At 39.9% G+C, this 18,550-nt stretch overlaps 1 protein-coding gene across 1 annotated transcript; it reads right to left on the bottom strand.

Annotated features, from left to right (window-relative positions):
- Nucleotides 1-440: 440 nt before the first annotated feature.
- On the bottom strand, nt 441-1,218 carry TAS2R41 (taste 2 receptor member 41). The gene is given in 3 exon segments (XM_061166560.1): nt 441-868; nt 871-1,032; nt 1,200-1,218. Coding segments are annotated over 3 exon segments (609 nt in total).
- Nucleotides 1,219-18,550: the final 17,332 nt, after the last annotated feature.

The following is an 18,550-nucleotide window of genomic DNA, read 5'->3' as shown; positions in this document are numbered from 1 at the left end:
TTCCTGGTCCGGGAGGATCCCACATGAGAAGCCCACCTACTACAGCTAGAGAAAAGGCCGTGCAGCAACAAAGATCCAGCACAGCCAAAAATAAAGAAATAAATAAAATTACTTTTTTTAAAGATAGTGCAGTTAAGACTTTTTTAACCAAAGGCTTCCACATAACAGAGGGGATACAAAGAGAGAGAGAGTAACACAGAATTTTTATATTCTGTCCTTCTGGATGATGCTGGCTCTCTGGGACCTCTGGGGCCACATTTTAATAGTGTTCCAGGAAGAAATTATGCTCAAAGAGTTCCCAGATTTTACTCCCCTCCTCTCCTTCCCAAAGGAGAAAGCCCACAATTATGATCCAACCGATATTGAGGACATTTTCATGTAAATGGACTGTAGCTCTGTCATCCTCACTTGAGCCCCTTCTGATGGATTGGTTAAGGGGATCACACCACCTCGGCCACCCAGAAGCTCCTGGCCAACAAAATCAGCTGCCCGAACACCCCCCGAAGCCTGAGGCTGCGGAGGATGAGGATAAAGGGATGGATGGATGTGCACGAGTAGATTAAAATTTGCCATGGCCAGTACCAGTCACTCTCTGAGGAGCAGAACCCTGCAGCATCGATGATCAGGGACATGAAAGACAGAGTATAAAGAACAAGGAAGGAGACTAGTGACTTCAGAGCTCTGGTGTGAGCCTGGCCGCTGGGATCCTGCAGGCTGTGAGCACTGTGCTGCATCCTCCATGCGCGTCTCCTCAGAGAGTCAATCAACAGAGCAATCGAGACCAGAAAAACAGAGCCAGGAACTGAAAGAGTGATCAGTTTCAGGGGCAGGAAATAGTACATTTCCAGAATCCTGCTCCACTGATGCAGGTCATGTTCCCGAAAGGTTTTCTAGTGAAGGACCCTTTATACAAAGCGCGGTTCCCCCCAAAAACCAGTAGGGTGACAATGAAGGAGGTGAGGAGAGAGCCCAGCAGAAGCCAGGGCACCGACGCGGGGAACCTCCACTTTAGCCAGAGGAAGGTGATCTCGGCTCAGTGAGGATGCAGATTTCTCCCGGGCTCAGTTACCATCAGGCCCAGTGACTGCCCCCCATTTGCCTTCTCTGGTTTTGCCTGCACGTGGCCATGGTTAGTGTCAATGTGGAGGGTTGTTCAGGGTGTCTGTGACTGAGTTCTAAAGGAGGGAATTTTCACGTACTGAGGTATGGGGGAGTCATTCTGGCTTATCCATGATTTGGCTTGAAATTTACACCACCTAGAATGGCCCATTGTAGGGCCTGTCAGACACGCATGGTATACCTACTTTAAGCATTGAAAAAAAAAAAAAGAGTGCATTTACCAGAACGTTTAGAACGTCCACTTTGAAGACAGGAATAAATGCCCTGCCCCCTTCCTAGGATGCCAATGTTAGTTACTTGTTCAAAAATGAGGGTCCCTTCCCAGGATCAAGGACATGCTGACTCGCTGTGTACGTGCTAATCTTCCTCTTCTGAAAGTTTGAAGGAATGTATCCCTGTCATATTTGATGTTTGTTCTTTGTTCTGGAAAGATAAAAAACTGTGGTTCATGCATCTAAAATGGAGCTGGGTGGCCACCATGGATGGGGTTTCAAACATGTTCTTGCTTTGCCGAGAACTTGAATTGTATGAACTATATAAAATTCAAAGGACACCAACAGTGGTTTTCAAAACAGTATCTGCTAACAACTGCCAACTGCAATCTTAACCGTCCCAAGGTTTCCCCTTGCAACTATTTCAGAGCCCAACCTATTTTTGCTTAACAAGCACTATTACTTGCCAGTTCCAATCTTAATTCTTGACAAACAATTTATGTAACTTAGTGGATTTTGCCTATATACAAGCCTCTCCCATATTCCAGTCCAGAGGAACACAATTCAAGTGCTTCTTGAATCTGTGTCTCCTGGGCTGTAGTCCTCAGTTTGGCTTGAATAAAAATTCTTTTCAATTCCTATGATAGATTGTTTGTTGATTCTGTTGACAACCCCATCCCTCTTATTCCATCTTTGGGACCCATAAACACACATCTCCTCATCGGATCATTGTAAAGACGTTAAGTATATGGGCAACAACTCATATGGCCCAGACCTAGGAAAGTGGTGATGCTGGAGGAATATATTTCCAGCTGGGTTTTCCTGTTACAAGTCTATGCTCACCTATGAGCAGTCATCCCTTTCAAGGTCAGATTCTTTGATCCACCTTTCTACCAAACCTTTTATTAAATCCTTCATGGACCCTGAAGTGTTAATGATTGATAATGGTTTAAGTGGAGTTTATGTTTCCAGTAAGAGAATTTCTTCCTTTGTTGTTGTGGAATTGAGGGTATCTGCTTCTTGCTGGGTGTCAGTTGAAGGCTGCCCTCAGATCCTGGTGGGCACCCTCAGTCTTTACCAAGTGAACTGTTTCAACATAGCAGCTCAAGCCAGCAAAGAGAGTCCCTAAGAGAAGAGCTGGCTAGAAAGATGTGGGTTAACTACCATAACACAATCATGGAATGACATCCTATCACCTCTACCATATTCTATTAGATAGAAGGAAGTTGCAGTCACCATGGACACTCATAGGAAGGGGGTTCCACAAAGGTGCACTTTCCAGGGGTGAGAGTCCTGGGGGGCCCATTTAGAGTGTGTCCCCCACACTGAGATTCCTTAGCTTACTGGGCATATGTGAGTCCTGCCCTCCAGTACAAACAGTAAAGACAGATGCTTGAGAGACCATGTTGAAAAGTAAAAATACATTATTGAGTAAAAATATATTCATCGATCTATAGTCAAATGTTTTTGGTTTAATATTTCAAATTGGTCCTTCCTCCATGTTTGTTTAAAACCTCCTTAATATTTGTGTTTCCTTTTGTAATATGACGTTTTCATGAAAGTGTCAACTGAAAAAGTTAGTCATACAAATAATGCGACCATTGTTACCACCACAGGATGAATGAGTAATTGTGTGAAAATAAAAACCCCACTGAAGTGGGATAAATGTGCATTTTTCTCACTCTTATACCTATAATTTTTACTCATTCATTCACTCAAAAAATACTTAGTGAGCACTTATATACACAGGGCAGCTATTGTAGTCAGTGGGGGTATAGCAGTGAGCCAAAGAGAAAGGATTCCTGCTTTTATGGAACCAAGGGAAGACAACTGACAATAAGCAAACACCTGAAGAAGATACTTTCACACCGTAGTCAGTGCTTGGAAGAAAAAAGAGGAGTAAAATTGCTGAAGAACAAGTGGAGAAAAAAATGCTGCTCCTTTAAACCTATAGGCTGGGGAAGGCGTTCTCAGGGGATAATGTGAGGGATCAAACAAGGAGAGCCTTTCCATGTGGAGCTGGCTGTATCCATAATACTGTCACACCACAGTTTTAATCATTCTCTTCTACTATTTCTTCCAACTTTATTCAGTGAGGGAAACTCCTCCAGCCAGAAAGAAAGAACTCCAGCACTTCATATGAATTTACTTTTCACTCTTGTCAAACCGGTTGTCCCGAGATCGCTCCAAGTCACAAAACAGCCTCAAGCCAGAAATTGGACATTTCAATGCAGTAGACGAAAACGAGATAACTGTAGCTTCGACCTGTCTGAGATTGGCTGATGCAAATGGAGACTGGTAAAGGTGCAGGAAGGGTCTTTTTTGGACTAGAACCAAAGTAATCTGGCTTTGTGTTTCCCAGGCCTGGTGGAGGTTTAAGGCTGACTCTCTCCCTCATGGGAATTTTCAGGACTCTGGAGGTTCCCTACTGAGCCCTCTCTCTGCAGTTCCGTGTGCTGGGGCAAAAAATCTCTATTTTGAGCGATCCCTCAGGACTCCTTCCTCAGTTCCTGGGCATTCACCACCAAGAGTTGCAGCTGGAGCTTCCACACTCACTGGACCCTCACACACAAGCTCTCTCTCTCTTGAGGCCCACAGCTGACCATTAACCCTGACCCCCAGTCCTAGTGTAGCCATATTCTCCTGACTCTGTCCCCAAAATCACCCAGCTTTTTTCTCATTCTCTTAGTCCTACAGGCAGAAGCAAGACCCTAGTCCATTTCCCAACAGAAGAAATAACCCAGTAAGTTTTGTGCGTGGCCCCATGGAAGCTCTCGACCACCACCAGGTTTGAGGGGAGGAGGAGACATTCTTAGTCTTCCTTGGTAGAATATGGAGTTGGACTCATAATGTAGGATTTTCTAAATATTTCTCACAAAATCTTCTCTCTTCTACTGTCTCAACTCTTATTTTATCAGAGTTTTAAGACTTATGAAAGGTTTATGTCCATTTCCTTTGAACACCTGCATACTGTGAACTGGCAACTCGGTTTAAAATCTCCTTTCATTAAATCTTTGCACCTGGTAGAAGTTTCAACCTTTAACATGCTGTTATTTAAAGGACAAGATCAAGAAAGTCATATGGGTAACAGTAAGAAATTTGGGTATCATCCAAATGTAACTGAAACCATTAGAAGGTTTTCAACAGAGGAGCAGGATAACTTATGTTTCAAACATCTTCTGGACAATATTATGTAAAGAATGGGGTTGAAAGAGGCTAGAGTGAAAGAGAGCAGTAAGAGGCTACTGACTTAAACTGAGTACAAGCAGAGGGCTTGTCCTTAAGTGGAAGCTTTGGAGGTGGTAATCGGGCATAAGATGCTGGCATATTTGCAAGGCAGATCTGATAGGATTTGCTTAATATGGGGATGAAAAAAAAATCAGGGACAAATCCTAAACTTTTTATTTCAGCAACCAGGAGAATTTTATGTAGCCTTTTACCTAGAGAAGGAAATACAACCCACTTCAGCATTCTTGGGAAATTCCATGGACAGAGGAGGCTGGCAGGCTACAGTCCATGGGGTTACAAAAGAGTCAGACACAACTTAGCAACTAAACAGCAAGAACAACAAGATGAGGAAGACTGAGAGAAGAAGTGAAGAAGCTCTTCTGTTTATGTTAAGTTTGAGATGCCTATTAGAGATCTGAGACAAGATGTGAAGAAGACAACTGAAATACAAGTCTGGATCTCAGTGAAGATTTATGGCTGGAATAACAAGTTTGGGAGTCATCACCACTTACGTGGTATTTAAAGCCATTAAACCAGATGAGATCATGTAGGTAAAGAATGTAGACAGAAATAGTTAAGGTGCTGGGAGTAAGCCTTGAACCCTTCAACTTTTAGAGGCTGAAAGCCAAAGGATCCAGCAGAGGAGGTCTGGCTGAAGCAAATATCAGGGAGGGATTGCATTCCCTGAGTTCATGCTCAGAGACAAGTGGAGGGCAAACAAACAAGTGCAGGGGCTGTGTAGAAATGATAAATATGCCAGAGATTCTAGTTGTCCCGGGCGATCTGCATTAAGGGGTTGTGTGCTATGCTCTCTGGGAAGACGCCCTAAGGCAGACACTGTTAGCATGTTCTAAGCTCAAGAGTCCCTCTGGTTCAGACCCACAATTCATAAAGAATGTGAGTGTTGAAACTAGCATCTGCCCTGTACTTTACCTACAGCCTCAGCAGAGAAGTCCTATCTATCATTCGTCCATTCAAAAAAATCCATTTAGCGTGTAGCATGTACTGTCTGTCAGGTGCTAGGCCAAGCCTGGAGGTACAAAGATTAAGGTAGTCTTGAGAGGGAAAGACAAGCAGACATATAATGATGATTTAGTATAATAAATGACAAAATAATAACCAGTATTTACTCAGTGCTGCTTGCATCCTATGTACTACTCTAAGTGCTTTATAGAAATTAATTTTTTGAAACCCATTAAAACTTAGTGATTTTCAAAAATGATGGTGGGACAACTAGGTTCCACATTGTTGCTGTTTAGTCACCAAGTCTTGTCTGACTCTTTTTCGACTCTGTGGACTGTAACCTGCCAGGCTCCTCCGTCCATGGGATTTCCCAGGCAAGAAAACTGAAGTGGGTTGCTATTTCCTTTTCTGGGGGGTCTTCCTGACCCAGGGATAGAATCCACATCTCCTGCATTGGCAGGTGGATTTTTTACCACTGAGCCAATGTAATATACAACATGATAAATATAAAGAACACTGCTACATTATATATGAAAGCCATTAAGAAAGTAACTTCTAAGAATTCTCATCACAAGGAAAAACTATTTTTTCCATTTAATTTTATATCTATATGAGATAATGGATGTTTACTAAACTTATTATAGTCATCATTTCATGACATATGTAAGTCAAATTGTTATGTGATACACCTCAAATGTATACAGTGCTATATTCAATTATATTTAAATAAAACTGAAAGAAAAAAATGGATCAGGACTGAATAGTTATTTCCCCAAAGATAACATACTAACAATGGTATATGGCTAACAAGCACAAGAAAAGATGCTCAACATCACTAATCATTAGGAAAATGCAAATCAATACCACAAAGAAATGCCACCTCACACTCATTGAAATGGCTACTAGCAAAAAAAAAAAAAGGTAGAAAATAGAAAATAACAAGTTTGATGAGAATGGAGAAAAATTAGAAACTGTATGCTCTGCTGGGGAGAGTATAAAATGGTGCAACCACTAAGACAGTTCCTTAAAAAATTAAAAATAGAATTACCACATGATCCAACAATTCCACTTCTGAGCATACACTCAAAAGAATTGAAAGCAGGAGCTCAAAAGATTTTTGTACTCCCCTGCTCATAGCAGCATCATTCATAAAAACTCAAAAGCAGAAATACCTAAGTATCAATGGACAGATTAATGGATTTAAAAAATGTGGCATTTACATACAATGAAATATTATTCAGCTTTTAAAGGGAAGAAAATTGTGACATACAATGAAAGAACATTGAGAACAAGCTAAGTAAAACAAGCCCATCACAAGAAAACAAATAATGTGTAACTAATTCATATCAAGTACCTAAAGTAATTCAATTCATAAAGATAAAAAGTAGATGATGGTTGCCAGGGGCTGGGGAATGGAAGTGCATGAAATGAGGATTTTTTTGTTTAATGGTTATAGAGTTTCAATTTTGCAGAATGAAAGAGTTCTGGAGATTAGCTGCATGACAAGATCAAGATCAAGGATCAAGTGAAGTCACTCAGTCGTGTCCGATTCTTTGCGACCCCATGGACTGTAGCCTGCCAGGCTCCTCCGTCCATGCAATTTTCCAGGCAAGGATACTGGAGTGGGTTGCCATTTCCTTCTCCAGGAAATCTTCCCGACCCAGGGATCGAACCTGGGTCTTCCATACTGCAAGCAGACTCTTTACCCTCTGAGCCACCAGGGAAGGTTCAATGAAGCTGCATGACGATGTGAATATATTTGATACCACTTAACTGGACACTTAAAGATGGTTAAAATGACCAATTTTATGTTATGCATATCTTGCCAAAATTAAATTTTTTAAGTAAGAAAACTTTTAAAAAGAATTTAAGTGACTACTTCAAGGTCACTAGAGGAAGATTTTCGAGTGAGATTTTCTCATTCTGAGTTCTATTCTCTATCCTCTTACACTCTGATCTCATCTACTCGGCACCACTGCACATGCGGCTATGAGAGTGAAAGAGAGAGAACTAAGGTGACATCACCAAGATGACAGACAAGGCTTCTGGCTTTCCTTCCCCCCATGGATACAACAAATATACAACTGTACCGGACCAATCCCTTTGAAAGAAGCCCGGAAACTAGTTGAATGACCCCCATACATTGAGTGACTAAGAAGATATCTACGGGGAAATGGGTTCAAAAGGCTAAGACACTCTCTCACCAGAAACCCCATCCCTGCCATAGTGCCTTATAATAACAAGGGAGCCCGCAACTACCAGCTTCCCCTGAAGGAACAGAGTTTGGAACACACATCTAGTGCTCCAGCTTTTCAGGTTGCCCCCCGAGACACAGGGCCCCCTCAAATCACCTCATTCTGAGGGCTAATGTGACTTGAGTTCACAAGTCCCACAGGACTGCAGCAAAGCGGTTGTTAAATGGTCACACAATCACTTCCCATAGCTATCTCTGGGCTCAGGGCAGAGGGAGCCTTCTCAATAAATTGTGCTATTTGAATCAGTTCTAATGAGATGGATGAAACTGGAGCCCATCATACAGAGTGAAGTAAGCCAGAAAGATAAAGAACATTACAGCATACTAACGCATATATATGGAATTTAGAAAGATGGTAATGACAACCCTATATGCAAAACAGAAAAAGAGACACAGATGTACAGAACAGACTTTTGGACTCTGTAGGAGAAGGCGAGGGTGGGATGTTTCGAGAGAACAGCATCGAAACATGTATATTATCTATGGTGAAACAGATCACCAGCCCAGGTTGGATGCATGAGACAAGTGCTCGGGCCCGGTGCACTGGGAAGACCCAGAGTGATTGGGTAGAGAGGGAGGTGGGAGCGGGGATCGGGATGGGGAATACATGTAACTCCATGGCTGATTCATGTCAATGTATGACAAAACCCACTGCAATATTGTAAAGTAATTAGCCTCCAACTAATAAAAATAAATGAAAAAAAAAAACAAAAAACTTATTTCTACATGTAAAAAAAAAAAAAAAACTGGATAGCTGCATGCAAAAGAATTAAATTGGACCCCATCTTAAACCATAAAGAAAAGTCAACCCAAAATAGATTGAAACTTGAATATAAGACCTGAAACCATAAAACTCCTAGAAGAAAGCTTTGGGAGTAAGCTGTTTGACACTGGTTACAGCAATACAGCAAATCTTTGGATTTGACAGCAAAAGCAACAAAAGCAAAAATGAACAAGTAGAACTACATTAAACCCAAAAGCTTCTGCACAGTAAAGAAACAGCCAACAAAATCAAAAGACAACCTATGGAATGGGAGAGAATATTTGTAAACCATATAACCCATAAGGGTTTTATCTAAAATATGCAAGGGACTCACACACCTCAGCAACACAAAAATAAATACTCCAACTTAAAAACGGGTAAAACTCCCAAACAGACATTTTTTCCAAAGAAGACTTACATGAAAAAGTACTCAATATCACTCGGCATCAGGGGGAAGTGCAAATCAAGCGTAAAGCAAGATATCTTCACACCTATCAGTTAGTCGTTCAGTCATGTCTGACTCTGAGACCCCATGGACTGTAGCCTGCCAGGCTCCTCTATCCATGGAATTCTCCAGGCAATAATACTAGAGTGGGTAGCTATTCACTTCTCCAGGAGATCTTCCCAACCCCGTGATCAAATCCAGGTCTCTTGCACTGCAGTCAGATTCTTTATCGTCTGAGCCACCTCAGAAAGTTAAGAGATGACAAATGCTAGCAAGGATATGGAGAAAAGGGAACCTTTGGACACTGTTGGTGAAAACTGATGTAGCCACTATGAAAAACAGTATGTGGATTCCTCAAGAATATAAAAATAGCACTACCTTATGATCTATCAGTCCTATTTCTGGAATATATATCTGAAGTAAATTAAATCATTGACCTGAAGAGATAACTGTACTCTTATGTTCATTGCCAGCTATTCACAATAGCCAAGGTATGGAAATTACCTGAGTGTCTGTTGATGAATGAATGAATTAAGAAAATATGATATGGATATAAAGATATATACATACGTAAATATACAATGGAGTATTATTCCACCTTTTATTAAAAAGAAAAAGAAATCCTGCTATTTGCAACAACATGGATAAAACTGAAGGGTGTTTTCCTAGCTGAAATAAGCCAGAGAAAGACAAATACTGTGTGAACTCACATGTGGAGTCTTAAAAAAAAAAGTTGAATTTGCAGAAACAGAGAGTAGAATGGTAATTTCCAAGAGCTGGGAGTGGATTAAAAGCTAAAAGAGTACGAATTTTTCATTATAAGATTAATAAGATCTGAATGCATAATATATAGTCACATGGTAACTATAGTCAGTAATGCTGTATTGTATAATTGAAATTTGTTGACAATAGAACTTAAGTATTCTCAAGGGAAAAGGTAAATACATGAAGTGAGAGATGTGGTAATTAACTTGATTATGGAAATGCTTTCACTGTGTACGTTCCTGTTGTTCAGTCACCCAGTCGTGTCTGATTCTGTGATCCCATGGACTGCAGCACTCCAGGTCTCCCTGTCCCTCATCATCTCCCAGAGTTTGCCCAAATTCATGTCCATTGTATTGGTAATGCCATCCAGCCATCTCATCCTCTGATGCCCTCTTCTCTTTCTGCCCTCAATCTTTCCCAGCATCAGGGACTTTTCCAGTGAGTCATCTGTTCGTATCAGATGACCGAAATACCGGAGCTTCAGCTTCAGCATCAGTCCTTCCATTGAATATTCAGGGTTGATCTCCCTTAAGATTGACTGGTTTGATCTCCTTGCTGTCCAAGGAACTTTCAGGAGTCTTCTCCAGCACCACAGTTTGAACACATCAGTTCTTTGGCATTCTGCCTTCTTTACGGTGCAGCTCTCACAGCCGTATGTGACCGCTGGGAAGACCACAGCCTTGACTATACAGGCCTTGGTCAGAAGAGTAATGTCTCTGTTTTTCAACACACTGTCTAGGTTTATCATTGTTTTCCTGCCAAGAAGCAATCTTCTTCTGATTTCATGGCTGCAGTCACCATCTGCAGTGATTTTGGAGCCCAAGAAGAGGAAATCTGTCACTACTTCCACTTTCCCCCTTCTATTTGCCATGCAGTAATGGGGGTGGATGCCATGATCTTAGTTTTTTCAGTATTTAGTCTTAAGCCTACTCTTTCACTCTCCCCGCTCACCCTCATCAAGAGTCTTTTTAGTTCCTCTTCACTTTCTGCCGTTAGAGTGGAATCATCCGCATATCTGAGGTTGTTGATGTTTCTCCCGCCTATCTTGATTCCAGCTTGTAACTCATCCAGCCTGGCATTTCTCATGATGCGCTCAGCATATATGTTAAACAAACAGGATGACAGCAGACATCCCCATCATACTCCTTTCTCCATCTTGAACCAGTCAGTTGTTCCATACAGGATTATAACTGTTGCTTCCTGACCGGCATACAGGTTTCTCAGGAGACAGGTAAGATGGTCTGGTATTCCCATCTCTCTTAAGAGCTTTCCACATGAGAGCTTTGTCATGATCCACATAGTCAAAGGTTTTAGTGTAGTCGATAAAATAGAGATAGATGTTTTTCTGAAATTCCTTGCTTTCTCAATAATCCAGAGAATGTTGGCAATTTGATCTCTAGTTCTTCTTTCTTTTCTAAACCCACTTGGACATCTGGAAGTTCTTGGTTCATGTAATACTGAAGCCTAGAATCAAATCATCATGTTGTACACTATATATATAGTATAAATTTATTTTTCAATTATACCTCAGTAAAGCTGAAAAAAGACTGGAGCCAATCAAAAAATAATTGAATGTTAACTAAGAAGGGTAGAACAATATGATGTTTTTTAACTATTACCATTTAAATATATGTGTCTACGACAGGATGAATAAAAACAAGGATAAATAAACACATAATTTGCAATTATAAGAAACAGAGAACCTATGATAACTTTTGATACAAAATAGAACAGTCATAATAAATATCCTCAAAGTGGTAAAGACAAAAAAAATGTGGTCTCTAGGACAGTCTTAGAGAATGTAACATTGGTCTATAGTGGCTAAAAAGAGTAAATATTAAGTCAAGACACATGAAAGCATGCTCCTTTGACATAAAACTATAATATCAAAAAACACGGGCTGAGATTCTAGGTAGGCCTGGCCCTTTGAAAGGAGGAAACAGAACATTTAAAATGACAGTCATCACAGTTTAGAGTGCAAAACAACAAGCACAGATATAACAATATTTCCTGCAATAAAATATATAGAATCTGCCTTTTCAGAATGTCCTGCTGGGTGCTAGGAGGCGAGTACCACTGTGACTGAATAATTATGAAACAACATCACCAAGTTTATTGTGTCCTAGTTTCATTTAAAATCACTGTAAAAGATTTATAATAATGATAATTTATAATAAAAGCTTGCTTATTCAGCTAAGTTTTTGAATAAAATATTTTTATTCCTAAGCTTTATGGTTTTTTCATATTCTAATACTCTAATTCTTCATATTTCCACAAAATATTTGTGTATTCTAGAAAACTGCCATCTATGGAAAGAAATGATGATTCCTAATGAAAAATTAATGATTATTTTTCTCATTATTCATTATATTAATTCACTATATTTTGCATGCTTTTTCACTTATGAATTTCAAAGTCTTTTTCAATACTTATTTAAAGGCTATGTCTGTCATTGCATAAAAGCAAAGTATTCATAATACACAAAAATATATAAATTTATTACCCAAATTTTACAAAAATTTTTTAAATGTCTGAGATATTAGCATTACTTATATCTGTGGACACACACATATATAAATATAGCTCCACATGAAAAAAAAAGTGTCTGAAAGGACACTGAGTGATTTTTTTTTTTAATTTAGGATTTTCTTTCAAGTGTCAGGTCTGAAGTCAGAGTACTTTTTTTTAATGTTTATTTGTTTATTTGTTTATTTTTGGCTGTGCTGAGTCTTTGTTGCTGCACAGGCTTTTTTCTAGTTGCAGTGAGTAAGGGGTACTCTTCTGTTGCGGGCTTAGTTATCCTACAGTATGTGGGATCTTCCCAGATCAGGGATCAAAACTGTGTCTCCTGCATTAGCAGGCAGATTCTTTATCACTGAGCCACCTGGGAAGCCTAAGCTTGAGTGATTTTTAAACTTTTTTTTACTATAGTCTAGTTTCCTACAACAATCATATATTATGAAAAAAACACTAAAGTTTTAAAACTAATAAACCATTTGTAATATATTTAAGTAAAGGAGACTAAATAACTACTTTGTCTCCAACATTAACCTGACCTGCAAAATCCTACGATTTAAAACTAGTAAGAGTTGACTGATCTGGCATAGTGTAGGACAAGGCAGGGTCAGTAGTATTCAAGGTACCCCTATTATGCAGAGTTGTATGTTAATCTAAAGACTGACTTCAAACCAGTCAGCCCTAAAGGAAATCAACCCTGAATATTCATTGGAAGGACTGAAGCTCCAATACTTTGGCCACCTGATGCAAAGAGCTGACTCACTGGAAAAGACCCTGATGCTGAGAAAGATCAAGGGCAAGAGGAGACAGGAGAGACAGAGGATGAGATGGATGGATGGCATCACTGACTCAATGGACATGGGTTGTAGCAAACTCTAGGAGCTAGGGAAGGACAGGGAAGCTAGGAGTGCGCTGCAGTTCACTGGGTTGAAAAGAGTCAGACATGGCCTAGTGACTGAACAACAAAGACTGACTTACAATAATTGCTATGTTCATAGAAGTATTATTCTTCTACAAACAATGGCCAAAAAGTAGAAACAACCCAAGTTTCCATCAACAAATAAATGGATAAACAAAATGTGATACATACAGACAATGGAATATTGCTCCACCATAATAAAGAACAAAATTCTGGGACTTCCCTGGTGGTCCAATGGCTAAAACTTGCCATTCCAAAAGCAGGTCAGAGAACTAGATCCCTGTGCCACAGCTAAGACCAACTGCAGCCAAATAAATAAATTTTTTAAAAAAAGAATGAAAGAAAAGAAAATTCTGACACATGCTATACAACATGGATAAACCTTAATGACATTTGGCTAAGTGATATTAGCCAGTGACAAAAAGACTGTATGACTCCACTTATGGGAGGTTCCTAAAGTAGTCAGATTCATAGAAACAGAAAGCTGAACAGTGTTGCCAGGGACTAGGAGGGAGAAGGAAATGGGAAGTTATTGTTTAATGCACACAGAGTTTCAGTTGGAGAGGGTGGGGAAAGTTCTGGAAATGGGTGGTGACAGTGGCCGCATAACAATGTGAATGTACTTAATGCCACAGAACCGTAAACCTTTAAATGGCTGAAAGGGTAAATTCTATGTTATGTGTGTATTCTTACCACGGTAAAAAAGTATTTCCTCAAAGAATATTTTCTGGACACAGCAAAGGTCTTAATCTTTTAAATGCATGCTTAAATGTTAGACATTGCTTTTGGGCTAATAGGAAGTATGTTGTTCTTCTAAAGAACAAAGACAGTCATCTCCAACCCCCACATCTCCCACACAGTGAGCACTCAGGAAATAAATATTTGTTGAATGAGCTTGATTGCTTTTTCTTTTTAAAATAATCTTTGTGTCATCCTTGTACAAATTGCATTACTGGCATATTTTGTTATGTGCTTTAATATTTGGTTCTTTGAGGAGACTGAGTTAGCAAGATTTTATATAAGTGCCATGATAATAGAAGTAGTAATGCTTACATCTAACTTAGAAATGCTGAGAAGAAACACGTACATTGTACAAACAAAAATGTTTTCAGCCTTACTTGTTAGAGCCCTGAAAGTCTGGTCTTGCTACTAAAGGTTGGTGATGATTTTTCCCCAAAATAACAGGTTAGTAAAAACTCAACTACAATAATACATGTAACAAAAAATTGCAAACACAGATGAAGGAAAGTATACTGTTATTCACTCACATAAATACAGTCATTGGCTTTAACTTGAGAAATGCAACTTTCGCCCCAGCTTCCTGGTGGATTTCTCTGTTACAGTACAAAGCAGTAAGAATGCAAATGCTTTCCAGTTCTAAATCTTTGAATATAGAATCTAAATCTCAAAGTCTAAATTTTCCTTCTCCATTTGAAACTGTCCAGAAATAAGATCAACAGTCTCCTTGAATCTGATCCCTATAGGATTGAATAGGTCCTACTTTCAGTGTTGACCCAAATCTCACTGCTCCCAATGAGTTTGTCAGCAGGGTAGGAAGCTGTCAACCTCAAAAAAGTAGTCCTAGTCCCTTATCTTATGAAAACTATAGTTCTCCCTGAAGGCAGAGTTTCCATGTTGTTTTCAAAATTTATTGCACTTTAGTTCTGATGTGATAGAATAATCTGATAACACAGGAGTATTTTCTCATTAAAAAAAAATCTTGAGAAAAACAGAGAACGAATACTATTCTGTAAATAGTGTATCAAGTTCTTCTTTAAAATGGTTTAATTTTATTGAAAGGAAAATTTGTTTTTGTTGTTCAGTCACCAAGTCGTGTCTGACTCTTGGCAACCCCATGAACTGCCGCACATCAGGGTTCCCTGTCCTTCACTGTCTCCCTGAGTTTGCTCAAACTCATGTCCATTGAAAGGAAAATAAAAGTCCAGAAAAGAAAAAAACTGCCAACCCCCCCACCCCCAGCCTTGAGTTTTCATCACTATAGTCCAGGACAAGTATTATTTATAGTTAAAAGATGTGTTAGTCAGCTTAGCCTACTAAAGTTCAAAATGCATTCAGCTGCCTGCTGCTAAAGCCCAGCTTCAAAAGCTTTTATCTGTTACCAAGGCCAGCCATCCAAACCATTGGAGCTTAGATTCATCACAAGCCTGTGACAGAGGCCAACCCCACGAGCGGCCACCAGAAGCTACATCCTGGCTCACTCCCGCTTCACAACTCTGATCTGGTTTCACTGTTTCTCTCCCTTCACAACTCTCCTCCCACACGGGCCCTTGATCTTGTGACTATTTTTTTGGCTGTGCCATGGGTCATGTGGGATCTTAGTTCCCTGACTAGGGAGCATATAAGGCCCCCTGCATTGGAAGTTTGGAGTCTTAACCATTGGGCCACCAGGGAAGCCCCATGACTTTTTTTAATATCAGGATTATTACCTTTCACCTGAGTGAATCACACAAGAGTGGCCAGTGATACAGGCTATAATTCTATAAAAATTCAGGAAAGGAGGCCATTGGTGATAGTAAGAAATGTCAAAATCAAACAGACTATTATCAAAGATAGATGGAAACTCCCCAATATCATGTAATCGAGACAAATAAAATTTGTGGCTAAACATTATAATGTTAGACAACTGTGTCTGATTAATTTCCATTTTAGAATTCTCTCTACTGAATACTCCCTCTCTCTTTACTATATGAACTACTAGTACTTGACAATGGTCAGTTGAGTTCTTCAGTTCAGTTCAGTTCAGTTCAGTCGCTCAGTCGTGTCTGACTCTTTGTGACCCCATGAATCGCAGAACGCCAGGCCTCCCCGTCCATCACCAACTCCCGGAGTTTACTCAGACTCATGCCCATCGAGTTGGTGATGCCATCCAGCCATCTCATCCTCTGTCGTCTCCTTCTCCTCCTGCCCCCAATCCCTCCCAGCATCAGGGTCTTTTCCAATGAGTCAACTCTTCACATGAGGTGGCCAAAGTATTGGAGTTTCAGCTTCAACATCAGTCCTTCCAATGAACATTCAGGACTGATCTCCTTTAGGATGGACTGGTTGGATCTCGTTGCAGTCCAAGGGACTCTCAAGAGTCTTCTCCAACACCATAGTTCTTAACTGTTCTATATTCCTCTAACTGGTTTAGTATGTTACACAATAGGTTTAAATCCTACTTTCATATCTCCATTTCACTTAGCAGGGAGATATGTACCTAGATCTACATGTCTAGAGAGATGGTCAATAAAATCTTGTTCAAATGTAAAAGAAGTATGGCAGCAATGACCTCTAACGACTGTAGAAAAATGTGAAGACTAAATATTTTATTAGTGAACCAGCAAAAATCACTGAAGTGCCTGACTTCATAAGAGAATATTAGTTGATGATCCAGTTTCTAGTAGCCATAGTTACTTCTATAGGCATAGAAATAATGAAATTTTACAACAATAAAGAAATCTAGGTAATTATGATAAAATAAGGCATTCGTGTGTTTGATAAATATTTATGGTTTACCATTTGCCAGTGGGAGAAAAATAGATACAAATCCCTGTCCTTATGAAGTTTATGTTAGATTGAGGGAAAATAATGATTAAAACAAATACACAAATAAGTAAAATAGATGATGATGACACTAAGGAGAGAAAGCAGAGCAGGGAATGGAGGATTGTAATTTGGATGACAATGACAACGCCAGAAAGAAGAGAGGGAGTGGACCATGCCAGGATCTGGGGAAGAGCATTCCAATCAGGGATCATCAAATACAGGGGCCATGGGGAGTCATATGCCGGGCATAGTCAAGAAGCATCAAAGGGAGACAAAGTGGCTAAAGCAGTGTGAGAGGAGGGCAGAATAGCAGGATATGACTTTAAAGGTATGAGGCGGAGGACAAAATCATAAAGGGCATGTTAGTTCATCATGAAAACTTAGGCTTTTGCTCCAGGTTGAAAAGCAAGTGGAGAATTATGAAAGAGATGTGACATATTTTTAAAGGATCTTGTTAGCTGCTATGTTGAAAATAGACCAAAAGCAAACAAGAGTAAAAGCTACAAGATCCATTAGAAGGCTGTTGCAATAAAGCAAGCAAGAGATAATAGTGGCTTCCACTGGCTGGTAGCAAGGAAGGTGGTGGTAAATGGTACAAGTTCATTTGGAAAGTTGAATTAGGAACTCTAACCCTCAGTTTTTCAAACCCTTGTGTCAAGGGTTGGCTTTCAACAGATTGCAGTGAATGAGCTGCTTATTGCATATGAACCCAACCCAAAAGCAGTTTATCTAAAAATGGTTTATCTCTAGGTTAAATGGCTTAGCATTAGAACTGCTGCATGATTGAAATGTAGAAAGTTTTATCCAGAGCAGCTAGATGAATGGCCGCATCCTGAAACATGAAAAATAGTAACCAAAGCTCGAAGAGTGAGATACCAGAGTTCAGTTTTGCACATGTAAGTTTGATATACAAATGTAGATCAGAGAGATACAATCTGAAGATCAAACCACTTAGATCAAGCTCTCCAGAATCAGAGCCTGTAATGAAGGTCCCTGTGCAAGTGATTTTTCAGGAATTGCTTTTGGGAGAAACCTATAGAAAATTAAGAGATACAAGGTAGGGCAAGGGGAAGAAGCTAGATCCAAAAAAATACAGGGAGTTTGAAGGTTAATATCCTCTTTGTTGTTTGGTTGCTAAGTCATGTCCAACTCTTTGCAATCCTATGGATTCCAGCATGCCAGGCTCCCCTGTCCTTCACTGTCTCCTGGAGCTTGCTCAAACTCATGTCCACTGAGTCAGTGATGCCATCCAACCATCTCATCCTCTGTCACCCCTTCTCCCTTCTTGCCCTCAATTTTTCCCAATATCAGGGTCTTTTCCAATGAGTCAGCTCTTTACATCAAGTTTCATCTTTGTCTGATACTTATAGGAAGATCTGGAGTATAGTTTGCTAGAAACTTGAATCCCTAAATTCTGTCAAATCTTCTTTATCAATAGAGGCAACTCTTCCTCCCTTATCTGAGTAAGCTGGTCGCCCCGTCCCTGCAGAGCCCATCATGGATGCCTCTGTGGTAGTTCCTTGCAAAGTATTACTGAGTCTACTAGTAACACACTCTCTCTCCCCTCATTACTTCTAGAACTATAACCAGACTCAAGCCCCAGCATGCCCAAGAGGGTAAGACATTAATTGTGATCCATGAGAAGGTAATATACACCAAAATCCTAAGGGGAGGTTGCCAATCAAAGGGTGCACACATAAGTAAATTTGGTTGTTCTTGTTTAGTCTCTAAGTCATGTCTAACTCTATGGACTGTAACCCACCAGGCTCCTCTGTCCATGGGATTTCCCAGGCAAGAATACGGGAGTGGGTTGCTATTT

This window comes from Dama dama, chromosome 18 (genome assembly GCF_033118175.1).
Source record: "Dama dama isolate Ldn47 chromosome 18, ASM3311817v1, whole genome shotgun sequence".
Classification (NCBI taxonomy): Eukaryota; Metazoa; Chordata; class Mammalia; order Artiodactyla; family Cervidae; genus Dama; species Dama dama.
Note: the sequence above shows the minus strand (reverse complement) of the source record. Positions and strands in the feature narration are given on the sequence as shown.